Raw genomic sequence first — 21586 nt, 5'->3', positions numbered from 1 at the left:
GAGGGGTAGGATTTGTTTTTGGAAATTTTGAAATAAGTTTATGTATTTAATACTATGTGAATATATATACTTTTGTGATTTAGTGGCGTAAAATAAAGTCTCTTTTCGTTTTCTTAATTAAAGTTTCGGTTCGTATTCGCAAAGGCTCAATATTAAATAAAGATGGTATATAATAAAAAGGTTTAGAGGTAAGTAGCACTCAGACTTTTAGTACGATCATGAGGTGCTAAAAGTTAGGGTGTTACAAGTAGTATATGATACTTTAATAGTAAAATTAGTATTGTATAATAGATAATAAATAATAGATATTTAGATCTAAAAACATGTAATTTTGGGCTACTCAAATCGATTATGTGGTTTTATAATTATACTGGCTATTGTATTTAGAAAGAATGTTATAGGAGGATCTCCAAATTCAACACCTCAGCAATAGGCTTCCTGAGTTAGTAAGTTTAACAACTATACACCCTTAATAGTCACTATGTCAAAGGTTTACCAACAAATCTCTCAAAGAAGAATCTTACAAAAAGACTCGAATGATTAAGCCTAGGCCAAACCTAAATTGGAACCTGTTTTGTGTCTATCACAAAACCCATGGGCATCGCATAGAAGATTGTTTTTACTTGAAGGATGTCTTGGAGCAGGCCATTTGCGAGAGTAAATTGAATGAGTTTGTCCATCATGTCAGACCCCTAAGAGACAACTCGGAAAAGAAGAAGAACAGAAAAGTCGAAACCCTAAATGTAACTGAAGCATAATCAGTCCATTTCTCAGGCTCTACAGGAAATTAAAGACTGATACCATAATGTAACACCCTCACTATCAGAATATCACACTTTTGGCTGCGCCACTCTGATAGTGAGAATATTACAACCACTTCTATATATTTAATAATAGAATACGAGTCTTTGACTCAAAACTGTATCGCTATTTTCTTTAAAAAAGTGAAAATACTTTTTCCTGATGCATCTATCCCTAGCATGCTATTAAATTCGTTACACATAGCCATAATATTCTAGTATTACACCAGAAAATTCCTTATCTCCTTTGAATCACATTTCTTCTCACACAAACAAGCAGCCCATTACACCCCTTCGAAGATCTGATAGACCTTGGAGGTCGCCGCCATATTTACAAGTATTGTATGTAATCTTCTCATGTTTCTAATGTTTCTAATTCGGAGGTCGCCGCCACATTTACTTATATTATGCATATAAAAAAATTGCATTAGTTGTATCATCAATAACTAAACCGACACACTATGATGAGGCAATTGCTCATGATTACTGGAGAGATGCCATATCTACCAAATTGTACGCCTTGGACGTGAATAAGACTTAGAAACTCATTGTTCTACCCACTAGCAAGAAGGCTATTGGGTGCAAGTGTATATTCAAAATTAAATACAACCCAGATGGGAGTATTGAGTGGCATAAAGTTAGGCTCGTCACTAAAGATTATGCTTGAAATCCAGGATTTGATTTCTTTGATACATACAACCCTGTAGCAAAGATGGCGAAACTGCATATTCTTTTGTGTTTGGATGCGATCTAACATGGTACCTTCACCAATTGAGCATTAACACCGCTTTCCTTCATGGTGAACTTGATAAGGATGTTTACATGTAGCTGCTGATAGGTTTAGATGTTTTCACTATTATTTTGGTTTGCAAATTATAAAAATCACTTTATAGTCTCAAGCAAGCGAGTAGACAATGCACGATTCACTGCTATGCTCATTCAGCTTGGTTACACTCAATCCAAGCATGATTACTCACTCTTCACTAGATAGGTAATTAGCTGAGTTAACAATAGATAGTTGATTAGACAAGTATTGTATATAAGCTTAATAGATGTTGTAATTAAAGATGTTGTAATTAAAGTTAGTTTTAATCAAGCCATCACTATTTTAAAAAGCTCTTTTTCTCTTCTCTCTTTCTCTCATCCTTTCTGTTACGTTTTTCACCATCTCTTATTTGATTCATTGTTTAGCTCACTAAATGGCTTCCGAACATAAATTTTTGTTACCAAATCCCATAAGGCAATCAAATGACCCATATCTTAGAAGATTGACTCTTTAACTCAAGATCCAAGACATTAAAATACAATCCTAAAAATAAAAAAAAAATGCACAAATAATCAAAATTAAATATCAAATACTATTCAATGCTCGTTAATGACAATTAAAAAGTGCATAGTTGTTATACAGAAATTATACTATAAAGAAGAATAAGAGGTCGAAAGGGAGGTGTATTATTTTTATACTGACCATTTTTAAAAAATTGATCTATTATTTATTTAAATATCATAATGTCTTTTGTAAATACAACCCTTCCTATTTTCTTGATTTAACGAACAACTTCTGATGTACCAAATTTGTAAAAGGTGAGTTCATTTCTTTCAAAACAATGATGTTAAATTTCCTGCCATTTTGATTGCTTGAGAGATATTATGGATAAATGACTGACCAAAATATATCTTTTGTGCTTTGTAAATATATAATAAAATTATTGAATACATGATTCAATAAAATTGAGAGGCGACGTTCCTAAGATCGGTCAATGTCCAAAAAAGATGAAGTATAAGCTATAATAAATAAGGTATTTATTATGGTATTTAAAAAGTATTTAATTTGTAAAAAATATAAAAATTAATATTTAATTTTAAAAAATATAAAAATAAACCATCTTTAAATATTATAGAATTGACCAATAAATAATAGTTAAATTTAGTATTCAACTACTATTTTTATTCGTAATAACATTATAAAAACATAAATCTTCTAAAATTATGTCAATTTTGTTCTAATATTATAGATTATGGTACAAAATATTTATAGAATCAAAATTACTTTTATAAAAAAGTCGTAAAAGACAAAAGTTTCTATCGACTGAGAAGACTAGGGTCTCCGTTAATAAAAAAAATCAAATAATAAGATTTTTTGTTATTATTTTCATATGAAAGAGTTTAATTTTTTACTAATAATTAATTTTAATATTTTTTATCTAAAATTAAAACAATTTAACATGTATGCTTTTACATTTGATTAAGTGTTAAGTCTATTATACAAATAGAAATAAATAATTTTTATGCTTGCTATTTAAAAATAATATTTTTTCTCTCTATATATAAAAATATAATTAGATATTAGCATAAAAAAATTTATATTGATAGTTATAAAATTAACTCAAAATCAATTTTTTTTAAACAATTGAATCTTAATTCTAACTTTTAATTATAATATTAGTATTCTCTCCAAATTATATGTAATAAATATTTGAAGGAAGAGAAGTGAAAATATAGTTTAATCATAAGCGGTAAAAATTTAAAACTAAATAAAAAACTAAAAAACTATATATAAATAATAATAATATTTTTTATTTGAATTATATTATTTTGTTAATTTTATTTTTTGTAGAATAAAAAGATAGAGAAAAAAGAGAATGAGAGAAAAAAAGAGAAAGATTAAAAAAGAAAAATGAGAGAGAGATTTTGTTAATTTAGAAAAAGAAAAATTTGGGTAACTGTTGACACATTTTATTTTGTCAAATTATTAATATAAAATATAAAAAATATATATAGAGTGAAAATGATAGAAAGAAATAGAAAAAGAGAGGTAGATGAGAGAGCGTAAGATAGGAATTTATTAATTTGGAAGAAAAATATTTTCTCTTAATTTAATAAGAGAGTGTCATGTAATATATTTTGGTTATTAAATTAGTTAGTAATATATATTATATAATATAGTTAAATTTTAATTTCAATTTTAATTTCAAAATTTTTATTTTTTTTTAATTTTAATATAATTAGAGAATGTTATGTTGTATATTTTGATTGTTAAATTTGTAATTAGTTATTGATAATAATATATAAGAGAGATAGAATAGATGAAGAAATAAGAGAAATAGAAAAATAAAAAAAAAGAAAAAAATAATATATAATATATTTTGATGATAAAATTAGTAATATATAATAGATGATAGATATTTAACTGTAAAAACACGTCATTTCAGCTACTCAAATCGTTTACGTGGTTTTATAATTATAGTGGCTATCGTATTTAGAAGTATGTAACATTTTAAAAATAAATTAAAGCGAACACTAACTTTTGCGATGATGAGAAAGGTGCTATTTGTTGTGTTATGATCGGTGGTAGGGTGCCTTGGCTTATAAGGTTTGGAGTTCTTGCAACTCTTTGACTTAAGGTTAAAAGTGATGCTTAAATTTAATAAAGCAAAACCAATGTAAATGGGAGTTACCCTTACGAAACCATTCTCACTACTCAGTTTTTTCAACTATTTATACTAAAATTATTTTATTTATTTTAAATTTAAATTTGAAATTATAAATTTATAATTTTAAAATTAATTAATATTGGTTAATTAAAATTATTTTTTATATTTTTTATTTTTAATTTTATGATAAATTAAATTTTTTATAGCCTTATAGGAACTTGAAATCAAATTGAAAATAAAATAAAAGAAGAAGAAACCGTTGAAAGTGATGGCGTAGGACCAACAAGGAAACGTACGACGCAGGGCAGATTCCCGCCAAAGCCAACTTATGTTAATAATATCATGAATAAATCATTAAAAATAATTTTAAAAAATTTTAACAAAAAATAAATTTTAAAAAAATTAAAAATACGATAAAAAATAGTTATTAAATATATATGTATTAAAAATTTTTAAAAATTAAATTTTAATATAATTTTTTATAAGTATTATTAGAGGAATAATATCTTTTTATTTTTAAAATTTGACAATTTTATGTCAATTGAATTTTTTTAAAAAAAAATTATGAATGACCAAAATTTTAAAAAAATAAAAAAATTAAAAATTAAATTTTGTTTCATTTTTTTATATATTTTTTAAATATTTATCTAAATATTACAATAAAAATTTGTATCAAATAAATAAATTGTTTGTTAAATATAAAAATTATTTTTTATCTATATTAATTATTTTTATTATATTTTTAAATTATTCAAAAAAACTTTTTTTGATGATAATATTTTTTTAAAAGAAAATTGTTATCGCTTGAATATTTTAAGTATCAAATAGTGGTAAACTCTAATGGCAATGTACTGGGTCCCAGCAACGCACTCTGTGGCAACTTGTCCGATGTCCCCCACCGCAATGAAATTTCATATGTACATCTTTCCTTGAGACCAAATTAAAATATAATTGATCAGTACACTGAAGTATAAAATATTATTTCAATTTATATTTTATTTATATCAAATATGACCATTTGTTTAAATTTGACTACTCACCTTTTTTCATGAAAATAATAACTACGATATTAACGTATATTATATTAAATAATTAAATTATCAAATTTATTTAATAAATTTAAATTATTATTTTTACATAAAATATCTAAATATCTTCTTTTAGTCTGGTATAGTAACTAATATGGTTATTTAAAAATATTATTCGTACATTAAAATTAGTCACTAAAATTAGTCATTAATGTATTTATGTATAAAATATATGTATAATTTTTTTTTATTAAAGATAAAGAGATTCAAACTCACAACTTCTAAGTAAATATAAAGAGACTATGTTATTTGAGTCATAACTCATTGATTAATATATATGTAGTTTAATTTATTAATATGTATTTATATTTTAACATATATTTTATATTGACAACTGAATTTAATGACTGATTTTTAGAGTACACATAATATAATCGATGATTATTTGATAGGTGTAATTATCTGAGTTTATATAATATCTCATTATTATGTATCTAGCACAATTTCAACCAATCATTTCATACCATATCACCTATATTTATAAAGACTTAAACATTATCTTGAAGACTAGTACTAGTTTTTAAATTCTTTGTCGCCCGAGAATATGCTCATAATTTCATGACCACTACATTTCATAAATTCCAAATTCAGTTCATGTGATTCTCTCTCGTCTCCCTGCCGACAATTCCAATATGATGGATTCATATATATAAAAATGGAGTTGATTTGAGGGTACATAATTGTGAATTTGATGCTTCACTCTGCAGCTGTTCTATTAGCACTCTTAACATGTCAGGGCACCTTTGTAAGTGATTCCTCCACGCCCCTCCTTTAAAGTCTCTTTGGCTTTGCATGCCACTGTATCATGCCATGATTCTGTTTACTACTATTTCAATCATATCTCCAAGTGGCCTCTGATTGGGCTCTGCTGAAACTTTTTATTTGGTAGGTATTGAAGAAGTAGCAGGGCAGGATGAAAGAAGAGAGCATTCAGAGGATGAAAGAAAGACAGCAATATACAGTTTGAAAAAGAAGGCAATAAATGCATCGAACAAGTTGAGGCATTCTTTTAAGAAGAAAAGAAGCAAAAAGAGTGGCAGCCGGAGTAATTCCCTGTCCATTGAGGATGTTCGAGACGCGAAGGAGCTTCAATCAGTCGATGTATTTCGACAGGCACTTATATCTGATAACTTGCTGCCCGCCAAACACGATGATTATCACACGTTATTGAGGTTACAAAACTCACACATTCACTCCTTTTATATTTGTTATTCACATGGATTGCATATTTTTTCTTTTAGCTTCTAGAATAAGGACTTGTGAATTGTGATGATAACAATCAGATTAGTTTTTACTTTTTAATCATTTCCCATGTTCATTTTCTACAGTAGTATTTCACTTCAATTACAATGAGAGTGTCATGTAGTACACTTTGATTCTGTTAAAAACTAAATCAAGTGATGTTTGCAGATTCTTGAAAGCCAGGAAGTTTGACATTGAGAAAGCAAAACACATGTGGGCCAACATGATACAATGGAGGAAAGACTACGGTACAGATACAATTATAGAGGTGAGACAACTTGTTCAAAACAAAATACCTAAGCGTTTGATTGCACAATCAGAACATTATATTACTGTTGTTTTCACTCTGCAGGATTTTGAGTTCAAGGAATTGCATGAAGTCCAGCAGTACTATCCACACGGTAATCATGGCGTAGATAAGGAAGGAAGACCCGTTTATATTGAAAGACTAGGCAAAGTTGATCCCAGCAAACTTATGCAAGTAACTAATATTGAAAGGTACTTGAGATACCATGTGCAGGGTTTTGAGAAAACATTTGCTGTTAAGTTTCCAGCTTGCTCAATAGCTGCTAAGAGACATATAGATTCAAGCACAACCATATTGGATGTTCAAGGCCTGGTATGCATTGTTGTCTGTCTAAATGGTCACTCAAAATGGCTTCAATTAAAACCAGAGTTCGCATTTCTTTGTTTCTTTTGTTTTCTAGGGTTTCAAAAATCTAACCAAGTCTGCACGGGAACTCATCACGCGCCTGCAGAAGATTGATGGTGATTACTATCCAGAAGTATGTCTGTTTAGACATCACCGTTTCTTTTTTTTCATGGCTTCTGAATGTCTTATGGTGCTTCTAAGTTCACAACTTTAAATGATACTGTGCAGACACTCTACCAAATGTTTATCATCAATGCTGGCCCTGGTTTCAAGATGCTTTGGAACACGGTGAAAACGTTCCTAGATCCCAAAACCACGTCAAAAATTCAAGTACGTGTTTCCTTTCTTAGTTAAACTCCAAAGTGATCGCCGCATTCCCTTTCCGTCGAGTTACTTATCACGCTATGAGTGACCTGACACATACCCTTTCATGTTGGACTAGACAAAACAGCATTGTTTTAGTTTTGCCGCTAAAAATTTGATGAAAAAACGTCATTTAACTTTAATGAACCACAAAACATCTTATGCCAAAAAAAAAAAGTATGACCATTTAGGTTAAACAATATTGTTTTATTAAGTATTTAGCGCCAAAACTAAAGCAACATCATTTCGTCCGGTCTAACGTGAAAGAGATGTATTAGGTTACTTGCAGCGTGAGAGTAACTTGATGGAAAGAGAGTCAAGGACTTAGTACAATTGTTTTAATCTTGAGGGTGTTTATGACGCAATTAGAATCTCGGGGACCTTTTCAATACAAGCGGCCAATCTCAGAGATTATTTTAGGGATTAACTCGTTTAAGATCATTCTTCTAAGGATTTCACTGAAGTAATTACTTTCTACAGTTTTCAGTGTATGATTAATTGATGAATGTTGCATAGGTTCTCGGAAACAAGTTCCAGAGTAAATTACTTGAAGTTATTGATGCGAGGTAACTCTATATTCAACTCTATTAGTTAATTAACTCAGTCAACTTGTATTGTTTTTAGGAAAATTCTGATTAACTGAAACTTTTCAGTGAGCTGCCAGAATTTCTTGGTGGTACTTGCACTTGTGCTGATCGGGATGGTTGTATGAGATCTGATAAAGGGCCATGGCAAGACCCAAACATTATAAAGGTTTGCTGTATATCATGTAAATGTTGTTGTCTGGTTTTTCATTATGCTTTGCTTCTAACAGTAACTCAACTAGAACCATTCCGGGCATGTAGATGGTTCTCAATGGTGAAGTACATTGCTCTAGACAAATAGTAACAGATACTAACGATAAGGCGACTGCATTCGAATGTGATAGGACATCTTATCCAATGGTACAGTTTCTAACATCATCTTAATCTTAGACATTCATTGCATGAATGAGAATACAGAGTTGAGAATTGATTAGATCTTTCTTTGAATTTTCTGTTTCTGAGAGGACAGATAAGAAGTTGTGATACACCTACAGGAGAGTCAGGGTCTGAAGTTGACGAAATTACATCTCCCAAAGCAAGTGGGAATCATATAAACCCTATGTTGACTCCAGTGCATGAAGAAGTAAGTTAGCAGCATGAGCTTGAGGTTCCAAAAGAATAAATTTCTGCAATGCAATGAATTAAGAAGAATTTGATTTGTTTTTTGCAGGCAAGACTGGTTGGAAAGGCTAATCATGCTGCTAAGGGTTTCTCTGAGCATGATGAGTATATACCAATGGTTGACAAGGCTGTGGATGTTGGCTGGAAGGAAAAGCAAGCAACATCTCAAAACTCATCTGACTCAACAACAGGTTATTTAGTTGTACATCTTTCCTTAATTTTCTAGTGTTTTGATATGCCATACTTAATCGAAAATTGATAATTCAAAAGTATGTCATTCTAAGCTGCATACATCTTTTCAAGGTCAATATGCTTTAAGTGATCCAAATTCTTGGCATCCAAGACTAGAATTCCTGTTAACACATTGGTGCTCATTGCAGAAAAATTTCTATCGAGTAATGAAAAATGTCCTGATGGAAACCGAGCATATATCTGGACTGTCATAATGAGCTTCTTCTTAGCCCTCGTTACTTTTGCCCGTTCGATAGCATTTGGTGGTGTTAAAGGAATACTGAGGCATGAATCTAATTCTTCTCAAAGTATAACAAGCATGACTGTTGATTCAGTGTCTATGGAAGAATCTGGTACTCCTTCACCTGCTCCTGAGTTCACAGAGACAAACCACCCCGCATCTGCCTTGAAACGCCTTGGCGAGCTTGAAGAGAAAGTTAACATGCTACAATCAAAATCTAATGTGATGACATATGAGAAAGAGGAGCTGCTGAATGCTGCAGTTTATCGAGTTGATGCATTGGAATCAGAGTTGATTGCTACAAAGAAGGTAACTGCAGTTTGTTCTGTGAAATCACATTCTTTGCTTCCAGCTGAAAGGCAGCATCTCCTGCTGCTTTACTCTCAAATTTTGAAGAGAAACATTATAATGTATGATTTGCCATCAAATTGCCTTGTCCACTACATCATCTAGTTTAAGGTGTATTTTTAAAATGTTTAATTCGCTTCCTAAACAGGCTCTATACGAAGCTTTGATAAAACAAGAAGAATTAATGGAATACATAGAAAGACAGGACAAACACAAAAGCATGGTAAGTCAAAGATATATATATATATATATATATATATATATATATATATATATATATATATATATATATATATATATATATTTTACAAAACAGATGTTAGTTACCATCCTCCACGATATAGAAAACTCTAAAAATATGTTCCATCTGTTCGTACTTACAGTGGAAAAAGGTTTGCTGTTGAAGAGATACTGCACCCAAAGGAGCTTGTTTTGTAGGTAACACGTTATTTCTTGTCAGATTGAGTGTAATAATATTTAAACTTGCAGCAAAGAATATTGTTCTTCTACCTGCCACATTGGTCTTGTATCTAAATTTCTCTTTACCGGTCACAGATTTCTAGTTTTCTACGTATTCCAACAATTTGAAGTATCTGTGGTACTAGTACTATAAATTATAGGAGCAAGAAAATATGTATTTTCCCAATAGAACGATTTTCTTGGGATTTGAATTGGCCTGTAAATATGATAATCAGATCAATGGGATACGCATTCAACAAAATGTATAAAGAGATTTTCCAATATAAGAAAGTGAGATGAGATGTTGAGGGACTTAATGTTAACGAATTCTGGAAACAAGTATGCCAAAACTACAAATGAGCTGTAGCATTTTCATCTATCAATATCAAGTAATTTCTAATATGAACATCTGCCAAAACTAATCATGTTTTATCACATTTATGATACAATGGTATTTTACACATAACTGCTCTCTCCAAGGTTGTAATTCGTAAAGAAAGAAAATGAGAGCTTCAAATAAACACTATCCCAGTATGAGCTTTAATTTGAATGTGCCAGCAGAATGGGGAAAGTATGAGCTGCTTCTGCAAATTCAACCTACATATGTCCATTTTGTACTACTCAAACATGAGATAATAAATACATCCTTGTTTGTGTCTGACAAAGAGAGAGATAGAGAGGGAGAGAAAAAACCTTGTAACAGCTCATAAACTCATTGGCACACAGATCATCAGCCAAGCAATGGCCAAATTACACTGACAAAGTAAAAACCAGATCTGAGCTGAAGACACAGCCTATAAAGGTGGGTTTTGTCAAGTCCCCATTACCCTTTACTGCATACACTGGGAAGTTAGCTGCTAATTATGATCATGAAGTTTGCCAAGCTAAATTATAATCATGGAGGAAATGCAAATTATTTAAAAGTTTCTTCTTTTTTTCAGGGGGAAAAAATTCAATACCATTATCCATTCTATATGCACCTAGAAGTGATATATGCACAGATAAAAAATTCCATAGTCGCAATTAACCAGAACTGCAACCTCCACATGACCATTTGATCCAAGCATGGGCCATGTATATTTATATAATGGTCTAATGGGTTCGACCAAACAGACACAAAAAGACATTGAGGGAAATAAGAATGTTAATCAAATTAGTTATGCGTGCTTACCACTGCAATCTTTGTCAAGTATCAGCTATAACAGTCCATTAAATCCAGTTTGCACTTTATGAAGGTTGCAAGTTTGTGACTTTCTTTCTTTTTTCATCCCCCTCAATCATTTCTGTGTAGCAGCTCATGATCTTCTTGTCTAATTCATAATGTTCTTCCATTTTACTCAAACGTTTCAAATCCAGGTCGAGAAAATGAACCTGACAAAGAACAAATTGCAACCAAGCTAAGATGCATGGAATAACAAGCATTACAAGTATAATTCTTGTCACATCAAAGATACAGAAACTGATAATAGAATCACCAAGAATGGGGCCTAAAATTACTAATTTGCTGCTGAAATAAAATAAATAAATAAATAATGTGATGCACTGTCCAATGTTTATCTCATCAAAGAAATTTAAACAAATAACAAGATGCAATGAGCTGCTACCTTAAAATCAAAGGTTTGGTTAGTTGACTTAAGACATACGTTATTGTATTCAGATCCAGAATCTCCCTCTCTTCTTGGTCTAAAGCATATCATCAAACTACAGTCTTTTGCAGTTGCTGCTATCAAATAGTCTTTCACAATTCTCAAGCTTTCATCCAAAGAAGCAGAATGAAAAACAGAAAATCTTTTTGCTTGCTCGTCACTCAACTCTTTACAAACCAAGCACTGTTGACAAGTAATTTCATAGTATGCATGAATGGCTCCTTCAATGTCAACACTATCAAGCTTCTGAACCTCCAAGAGCCGATCTAGTACCCTTGACTTTTGCACAGCCTCAGCAACAAGAGTGATTAAGTTCTCTGTACATTTACCAGCATCAGCTTCAATGACAGACTTAAGTGAATCCTCAAATGCTTTCGCAATAGAAACATTTGTATCTTTTGCTCCACAACCCAATCCACCAAATATGAGATAGCCATTCAAAAATACCCGGAAATTGTTCTGAGGGGTAGTAAAAAGGTCCACAATAGCTTTATAAATTCTTTCCTTGCATCCAGAGAACAGATCAAGTGGATTATATTCACTTATCAGTGCTATCTACAATGATTCGAAAAATATGTATCTCAAATTTTGAGGTAAGAGAAAAAAATATAAGGTTAATAAAAAAAATGTTGTCACTACATAATGTGAGAACATGAAGAAGAATGCACAATGCAGCAACCAAGATACCAGCAAACGTAAAATTACATTGATGAGGTACCTCTCCTTGATGCAATTTCAGGGCTTGGTGCATTGCAAAACGTGTTATCGTTCTTTTGATTGCAGTTCCTTCAGATATGAATCTTGACAGAGGAAGAAATCCGCATTTGGGCTACATTTTTAGAAGAAGACTTCAAATGTTACAACCAAATGAAAGAGAAAGAGAAATAGAAAGGGGAAGCAGGTGAGACAATCAAGTTAAAGTTGTGGACCACGTACCTTTATCTCAACAGATATGCAAGATCTAGATTCTAGGGCCCCTGAAATGGAATGAAAGGGAGATTGCAACAGAACTTTCAAATATTTTACAAATAGGTAAGCGGGATGACTAAAATCATCTTACCAAATTAATAGAAATAATATTTGAACCACTCTTTTCATACATGTTTCTTATACGCTTTTTCGTTTATGGTATAAAAGACAAACATTTTATCATCTCTCACTTCTTATAAATCACATTTGATACTAAAAAACAAAAAGTGTACAAAAGTAATTTAAACAAAAATAGTGCATATAACATTAGTCAAATTTAAATGCCACAGGATGTAAATGAGGCTTTATGTCCTTGCAGTTGATTAAGCAGCTCATCAATACTTGAATGATCAATAGCAAGTTGGGTTCTACCCATAGCAATATTTAATTTGGGTCATTCCCCAGTTGACATTTTCTCTAGTTTGTATTGCAACTCAAGGGAGACAAAGTAATACAGGCAATACTATTGAATACCAACTTCTGCAACTTCAGAGGAAAATTATCTAAGCAAAAAACCATATTGAAGCAAGCAAATCCTTAACAGAAAGTGGCAAAAGTAATTTCATATGGAGACATGTGAGTACCATGAGCAAAAAGCGAATAATCGGACATGAGTAGCACAGATTCACAAAGCGTGTCAATCTTGGCATTATCAACTCGCCAAATAGGACGCTTAGAAATAACGTCCCTTTCAACTGCCTCAAGAAACTCCTTCAACACCATGACATGCATCTAACAACGAAGTAATAACAAAATATAGATCAGAGTAGAGATCATCATCATTATGAGTAAAATGTTAACATACAAGTTTATCCTACATACCCCAGCATCAACATATTGGGAACCAAGCAATGGCTTCATAACGTGCTCGACAAATAGCTGGCATGCAAGTTCGCTGTCGGAAGATCCTATGAGTTGATCAATGTCTTTCCAGAGAAGGTGTTCGTGCGCATTCAAAGCAGAGGGGCTCCTCATAGCAAGAGCACAGTTCCTTGGAGCCTTGCGCAAGCGCATCACTTTCCCAATCTGAGCTCATCAACATGAATTTTCATTTGTTGGGGTCAGAACACACATAAATTTGAATGAAAAAAGAGAAAGAGAATGAAGTAATGCACGCACAAAAGGAGGATATGATCCAACGTAAGCGAGAACAATGTTGGCAGCTCCTTCGCCTCTGTAAACCCACCCAGCAGCGTCCTTCTTTGTTAAAGTCACATCCATCCAACAATCGGTTTCGTACATTTATTTACCTATAATAAACGCCCAGTCAAGCATTTCATCAAACACTATCAGGGCATTCCAAATATAATAAAACACTATATCATGGTAAAACCTAACTAGGTTCGTCGTCTTCGTAATTGCGCCTCAGATCCTTCGTCCTCGTGCCCTTTGTAAATTTTGATCCTTAAACGATCACGTTTTTCTGTTGCTTTTGCATGTTACGGTCACGCTTTAGGAAACAGTAATGCTTCACGATTTTTTTTTTTTTTTACTTTTGTTTTTTTGAAGAATTCTAGTGAAATTTTTTTTGGGTCATAGAATACTTTTTATTGTTGTTTTGGATTAATGGATTATCAACCCTTTTTTGTCAGGGCGTCACTTTTTAAGTTGTAGCAATATTTTATGTTCGCTTTGGTCCGAGAACAATTGAATCCGGCTGAAACAAAATGAACTTATATGAGCCCAAATGAAGAAAAAAATATTCTGAATTTTTTTTAACAATTAAAAAAATAAAATATAATTTTTTGTCATTAATTTTATAAGTAAAATAAAAACAAACATAAAAAAATATTAAAGAATTAAAAATTACATTTTACCATCTTAATTTTTTTTAACAATTAAAAAGATCTATTTCCAAAAAAATTAAGTTTATTGCTTATACCTCACTAGCCACGGAAAATGTCGTTCGCTATACCATTACATAGTTGTTTATAAAATAACCAACATTTTTTATTGTATTTAAGTTAATATTAATTAACTTTTTTTAATTATATTACATGTAAAATTATTTTACATGTGTATTTAATTATGTAACATTATATTAGTAAAAATAATTATTTTTAGTCAACAAGTTATAACTCTAATGACATAATCTTTTCATACTCACCTAGAGGTCACGGATTCGAGTCTCACTCCTAACTTTAAAAAAAAAATAACTATCTCCAAAAATCGCCTAACCTGCGCTACCTAATTCGTAGACTTTGACAGGTTTCGGCAAGGTAGGACGGACTTTTCCAACATGCCCATCGTTTTTTTTTTAATTGAAAATAATAATAAAAAAGTTCTAAGTTATAATTTGGATAATGTTATATGTTTGATTGATTAAAGACTTGAAGATGTTTAATTATATGTTTAGACAATATTTATTTTATGTTTTACAGTATTGATTTTATTATTTTGTTTCAAAAAACTTAGTTGATGATTATTTTTACTATATATTTAGAATTATAAAGACTTTTAATATTTGTGAATTTTAAAATTATAATATTTTTATGTATGTAAAAATTATAAATTTATTGAAATAATTGTGAAATTATATATATTATTTAATATTTAATAATTTATTAATAAATAAAAAAAGAGAGAGATTTGACAGGTTTAGCCCACCAACTCGCCGTTAGGTGAAACGGAGGAGAAATTTGGGACCGCCTCACTAGGCGGGGTAGGGCGAACCATCCCGTCAAATGGCGAGTTTTTGGCGGGACAGACTAGCCCGTTTACTATCCGTATTTATATGAATGTGTAAAATATTTTATACTCTCAATGCATCAAAGTTAAACTCATATAAACTATATATTAAAATATAAAATACAAAGTAAAAATAAATTAAATCCATTATGTATTTGTATTATATCTATTATATCTTACTAATTTTACAATCAAAATATGTCACATGTCACTTTCTCGTTGTAATTAAAATCAAATCTTTCTCTCCAAAATTAAATAGTTTTTTCATTTTTTCTCTCATTCCTTCACCTACTCTATCTCTCTTAGACTCTTATATATCATTATTAATATTAATGACTAATTTTTACTTACTAATTTTACAACTAAAATATGTCACATGTCATTTTCTCATTACAATTAAAATCAATTTTTTTTCTCCAAAATAAAAGAATTCTCTGCTTCTCTCTCTCATTCCTTCACGCACTATATCTCTTTTATATATTATTATCAATAAACACAAATTTGTCAATCAAAATGTGCAATATGACATTCTCTAATTACAATTAAAATTAAATTATATCTTATCTTACTAATTTTACAACTAAAACGTGCCACATGTCACTCTCTCATTGCCATTAAAATTAAATATTTTTCTCCAAAATTAAAATGTTCTCTCCTCCTCTCTCTCATTTTTTCACTCATTCTATCTCTCTTATATATTATTACCAATGATTAATTACAAATTTGTCAATCAAAATGTACAACATGATATTCTCTAATTAAAATTAAAATTAAAATTAAAATATTAAAATTAAAATATTAAAATTAAAATTAAAATATAACTATATTATTAATTTAACAATCAAAATGTGTCACATGACACTATCTCATTAAAATTGAGATAAAATATTTTTCTTCAAAATTAATAAACCTCATTCTTTCATCCTCTTATCTACCTCTCTTTCCTTCTTTATTTCTCTCTACCTTTCCCACTCTATATATAACTTATAATTTATATTTTATATTACTAATTTGACAAAACATAATGTATCACAAGATATTCTTTTATTACAATTAAAATACAATCTTTTTCTCCAAAATTAACAAACTTTATTTCTCTTTCTTCTTTATTCTTTTCTCTCCCTTTTCTCTCTCGTTCTCTACCTCTCTCTACCTTTCTATTATAAAAAAAAATAAAATTAATAAAATAACATAATTTAAATAAATTCATAAAATTATAAAAAAATATTAAATTTATAATTATAATTAAAAAATAATTTTATAATATTATTCACATAAAAAAATATATCATTATTATATACATATTTTTTAGTTTTTTATTTAGTTTTAAATTTTTATTACTTATCTTTCTAATTTATATTTTTATCTCTCTTCATTCAAATTTTTATTACATATAATTTAAAGAGAATACTAATATTGTGATGCATAATTAGAATTAAGATTCAAATTAAAAAAAAATAATTTTGAGTTAATTTTATAACTATTAATATAATTTTTTATACTAATATCTAATTATAATTTTAAAGAGAGAAAAAATATTATTTTTAAATAACAATCATAAAATTAATTATTTTTATTTGTACAATAAACTTAACACCTAATCAAATATAAAAGTATACACATTAAATTCTTTTAAGTTTTGAATAATGAATACTAAAATTAATTATTAATAAAAAAATTAAACTCCTTTAATGTGAAAATAATAACTAAAAAGTTTATTATTTGAATTTTTTTTTTATCTAGAAAGACCCTGATCTTCTTAACTGATGAAAACTTTTGTCCCTTATAACCTTTTTGTAGAAATATTTTGATTCTATAAATCTTTTTTGCCATAATCTATAATGTCAGGATAAAGTCGATGTAATTTCAAAAAATTTATATTCCCATAATGTTATTACGGACAAAACACTAGTAATATAAATTTCTTATATAAATATATTGTAAGAATGCTAGAAGGCTATCATAATTTATTGTTTTTGTTCATCGGTTAGCCATAATGTTTAAAAGTATGGAATAAAGTATGTTGTTAGATTATTAGACTAAATGAATTGAGTTGATGGCTAACTAATGGTCAAAAATGATAAATTCTGATGTCCCCTAATTTAAAATGTTAGGAGGCCATCGAAAATTTTATTATTAGTTATTACTTAGCCATCAATTTAATCTATTTAGTGCTTGTTGGGGTATCATTAAATTAATAAAAGAGATATTTTTACAATGATTTTTTTTATCGTATTTGATAAATTTTTAGTAATAAAAGTAAAAATACTAAAACACTAATTTTTTTTCGAGAAACTACAATTTAAATCTTTTTTAAAAGATCTTTTTCTTAAAAAGTATATATCTTTCACATAATAAATAAACAAAAAATATTTTTATATTATTATATTCAAACATAATTAATAGATAAAAAATTTTTTTCATGAGATATTTAAACATAAAATTATTTTTACTTTTTTATAAAATTTTTAAAAAAAAAAACTAAAAAAAAAATGATAAGCTCACCAAAATAAATCTTTAGTTTAATTTTTTTAATCTAATAATTTAACAATATATTTTATTTTATATTTTTAAATACTAATAATAAAAAATAACAAATTCTAATAGTACTCTAACATTTTTCTTTCTCAATATATTGTGACTGATTTAGTGACATATTTTTTATATTTAGATAATACTTTTGTTTTCTTTTTATTAAAAATGTTGATCATCTAAGATTCTCTTTTAGTAGTATAATCATCACTACGAGTCCCCAAAAAATAAAAAATAATAGATCTCTAATGATGATATTTACTTGCAATACAATTGGTGTGACCAGTGGAGTGAGGGGGATTTGGAATGAAACTGTTGCCATGAACAAGAAATCAGCCATCCGCCCACCAACAGACGACTTGAACCGTTGAATAACATATCGTTATCAACTAGAAATAGAATAATAGAGAATATCCAAAAACACTGATACATACCTTGAACCCAATATATACAGATTAGTGATGATTCTAGTAGGCTAAGCTTCTGAGTCAATATAATCACTCATGAGCATGACTCACCAAGGTTAACGATTGCATCACATAAAGTTTGAAATATGTGGCCGGTAATCATGACAATTCAACTGCAAGGCCTTACTCATTATTGTTCCACTTCAAATTCCAAGTGGAAGCAACCCTGGAGAATGGGTGTTAGTGCGTGTGGGAATACACGCTAATCTTAATTATATTATTATATATGTATGTTGCTTGAACAAATGAACCAAATTAAAATGATTTCTCAAATGGTAAAGCTTGAAAATGGATACACTAGTTGTTACTGTTGTGCGGCTCTCTTCTTGTTACTGCTATTATTATCATGGCATTGGAGCAGAAACAAGAAGACCGGTGACGGTGGTGCCGGGATCCCTCCGGGTAACGGAGGATTGCCATTTGTGGGAGAGACACTGCAGTTCATGGCTGCCATCAACAGCACCAAAGGAGTATATGAATTTGTCCGACTCCGCCACCTCTGGCATGGCAGTTGCTTCAAGACCAACTTGTTCGGAGAAACACATGTTTTTGTTTCTAGCACAGATTCAGCCAAAGCGATTCTAAACAACGAGGGAGGCAGATTCTCAAAGAGGTACATAAAATCTATATCAGAGCTTTTGGGACACCATAGCTTGCTCTGTGCTGATCACCACCATCACAAGCTCATTCGTGGCCGTCTCCTCACTCTGTTCTCAACGGATGCTTTGTCCTCCTTTGTTCAGATGTTCGATGTCCTCGTTCTTGAAGCCATGAGTACCTGGCCTTGTGGACCCGTTCTTCTCATCCAACATGAAGCATTCAAGGTATCTCTCTTTTGTATTTACTTCCTCTTATCACGACAAATGCTTACCCAACAACAAGGTCTTATATATGTCTGTGTATAACGCAGCTAGCATGTAAGGCAATGTGTAAAATGCTGATAAGCATGGAGAATGGCTATGAACTAGTGATCATGCAGAAGAGCATTGCTCATTTATGTGAAGCAATGCTTGCATTACCCTTGAGGTTGCCATGGACTAGATTCTCCAATGGCCTACAGGTAAATATGTAATACTTTCTTTCTTTCTTTCCCGATGAATCTCCACTGAATGAAATGGAATTGCAGGCTCGGAAAACAATTATGGAAATATTGGAGAAGGAGATTAGTGAAAGAAGTGGAATAAGAAGAACTAATGACAAAGTAGATTTTCTCCAACAACTTATAGAAGAAGATGATGATAACAAATTAAACGATGAAGAGATCAAAGACAACATCTTAACTATGATGATTGCAGGACAGGACACAATCGCTAATGCAATGACATGGATGGTCAAATTTGTGGACGAGAATCAAGAGGCCCTTAACACGCTTAAGGTCAGTGAATGATATAATTTAATGTTTCTATTTGCTGTTGTTTTAATTTTCTTGGTATTGATTAAACAGAAGGAGCAACTACAAATTGAGAAAAATGGCAGAACAAGAAGGGATAATCTTACATTAGAGGATCTCAATGAGATGCAATATGCTTCTAAAGTTGTGACAGAAGCGTTAAGGATGGCATCTGTGGTACAGTGGCTTCCCAGGGTAGCACTCCAAGATTGTGAGATTCAAGGTTTTTACTTCCATTATATTATATCATATATTTTATGTAATTATTTTCTCGAGCGTGCAATCACATCCGTTCTCTCGCATGAATATTTACGCAGCCAATATAAAAAGTAGTTATTTTTAATGATGTGGTATCACGTAATTAGATGCACGTGTAAAATTACTTTATATTATCAAAATTAAATTCTTATTCTCCTTTCATAGATATATAATAAGAATTTAATTTTAATGCACCATCAGTGGAAAGTAGTTTTACACGTGCATCCAATTACGTAGTAAAAAAATTAAACTCGATCTAATAATATAATTACTTAATTAACTAACATATAGTTACTTGCACAGGATTTAAAATCAAGAAAGGGTGGAACGTTGATATTGATGCTAAATTCATACACTTTGATCCAACTATATACAATGATCCACATGTATTCAATCCTTCTAGATTTGCTGTAAGTGTAATAATCTATACGCACTTGATTGATTTTCCCCTTGATTCAAACATCACAATCAAAGTGTTTGATTGAATTCAAACAGGGTGAGTTTAAACCATACAGCTTCCTAGCTTTTGGGATGGGAGGAAGGACGTGCCTTGGGAAGAACATGGCTAGAGCCATGATGCTGGTGTTCCTCCACCGTCTCATCACCACTTACAAGTGTGTGAGACTATTTTATATCTTTTAATCTGATTATGTGTGTTTGATTAATTGAAGCAATGAAATTATGAAATGTTTGGCTTCATGCATGTATGTATGTAATTCAGGTGGAAGGTGATTGATTCAGACTCAAGTATTCAGAAATGGGCGCTTTTCTCAAAGCTCAAGAGTGGCTGTCCTGTTCGTTTGACATCTCTGAAACAGCACTCAAACTAAACAAAAATTATGTAATAATATATTACATGATATATGATAATTAATAATTAAGGCTTTCTTTGTAAAGTTGGGTAATTGTCTAGCAAAGTCATGGTCTATGCTAATGTAAGTTGATGGGAAACCAACTTAACAGAGTTTATATAGTTTATAGTGCAATAATATTAAAATAAAATATATAAGAGATTACAAGCTAAGGTTAAGCTACAAATTTTAGGGCTGTTCATAAAAAAAATCATAAGTTAGTTAATTGGTTAAAAAATTGTAACCAAATTTTAAATAATCGGATTTTAAAAATAATTTATAAATTATAATCAGTAAAAAAATTAAAAATCGATTAACAAAACCAAAATCGGTTTGATAGTTTGGAGTCTTAGAATTAGTTTTTCTAATATAAATGTGTTATAATGGGTAAAAAGAGCTATTTTAAAAATAATTTATAAATTAGAGATTTTGGTTTAAATAGAGTTATCACATAATTTTATATCTCATTCTATTTCATAATAATACATTTATTTGTCGCCTTTATAAGTAGATATAACTGCTAAGCTAAACCACATTAATTTTATTTGTGTTATTTTATTATTGAAAAAGTATAGGTAAATAATAAAAATATTAAATAATGTGAACAATAGATTTATCGAATATTCAATTCATTGGATGGTTATTTCTAATATTAAGATTTAGATAAATAATTTGAAAGTGTAGTGTATTTTTATTTTATTGAGTCAATTTTAGAGTTTATT

At 29.9% G+C, this 21586-nt stretch overlaps 3 protein-coding genes across 9 annotated transcripts; 2 read left to right on the top strand and 1 right to left on the bottom strand.

Annotated features, from left to right (window-relative positions):
- Positions 1-5818: 5818 nt before the first annotated feature.
- On the top strand, positions 5819-10156 carry LOC130944422 (phosphatidylinositol/phosphatidylcholine transfer protein SFH6-like). The gene is made up of 14 exons (XM_057872741.1): positions 5819-6067; positions 6212-6494; positions 6733-6832; positions 6917-7183; positions 7272-7349; positions 7445-7546; positions 8096-8145; positions 8233-8332; positions 8425-8523; positions 8633-8746; positions 8834-8975; positions 9165-9565; positions 9753-9827; positions 9988-10156. The coding sequence occupies exons 1-14, from the start codon at positions 6052-6054 to the stop codon at positions 10006-10008; spliced, it is 1848 nt and encodes a 615-aa protein (XP_057728724.1). The 5' UTR covers positions 5819-6051; the 3' UTR covers positions 10009-10156.
- Positions 10157-10366: 210 nt separating this feature from the next.
- LOC130944423 (inositol-pentakisphosphate 2-kinase-like) lies at positions 10367-14183 on the bottom strand. 7 transcript variants are annotated; one of them, XR_009072043.1, is made up of 9 exons: positions 13798-14163; positions 13501-13704; positions 13263-13410; positions 12646-12686; positions 12428-12538; positions 11668-12264; positions 11235-11434; positions 10757-10905; positions 10367-10660 (listed from the first exon to the last, which is right to left on the bottom strand). XR_009072043.1 is itself a non-coding variant. In XM_057872744.1 (8 exons), the coding sequence occupies exons 2-8, from the start codon at positions 13918-13920 to the stop codon at positions 11291-11293; spliced, it is 1368 nt and encodes a 455-aa protein (XP_057728727.1). In that variant the 5' UTR covers positions 13921-13928; positions 14017-14183; the 3' UTR covers positions 10367-11290. The 7 variants fall into 7 exon arrangements, 3 of the variants coding, with proteins under 3 accessions (XP_057728727.1, XP_057728725.1, XP_057728728.1); XR_009072040.1 differs by having other exon boundaries at positions 10757-11434; XR_009072042.1 differs by having other exon boundaries at positions 10367-10905.
- A 4392-nt stretch (positions 14184-18575) lies between these two features.
- Positions 18576-21037, top strand: LOC130945088 (3beta,22alpha-dihydroxysteroid 3-dehydrogenase). Its single transcript, XM_057873754.1, has 7 exons — positions 18576-19189; positions 19276-19425; positions 19492-19740; positions 19810-19978; positions 20317-20423; positions 20509-20627; positions 20735-21037. The coding sequence occupies exons 1-7, from the start codon at positions 18596-18598 to the stop codon at positions 20841-20843; spliced, it is 1497 nt and encodes a 498-aa protein (XP_057729737.1). The 5' UTR covers positions 18576-18595; the 3' UTR covers positions 20844-21037.
- Positions 21038-21586: the final 549 nt, after the last annotated feature.

Source organism: Arachis stenosperma, chromosome 8 (genome assembly GCF_014773155.1).
Source record: "Arachis stenosperma cultivar V10309 chromosome 8, arast.V10309.gnm1.PFL2, whole genome shotgun sequence".
Classification (NCBI taxonomy): Eukaryota; Viridiplantae; Streptophyta; class Magnoliopsida; order Fabales; family Fabaceae; genus Arachis; species Arachis stenosperma.
The sequence above is the reverse complement of the archived record's forward strand: the minus strand, read 5'-3'. Positions and strand labels throughout refer to the sequence as shown.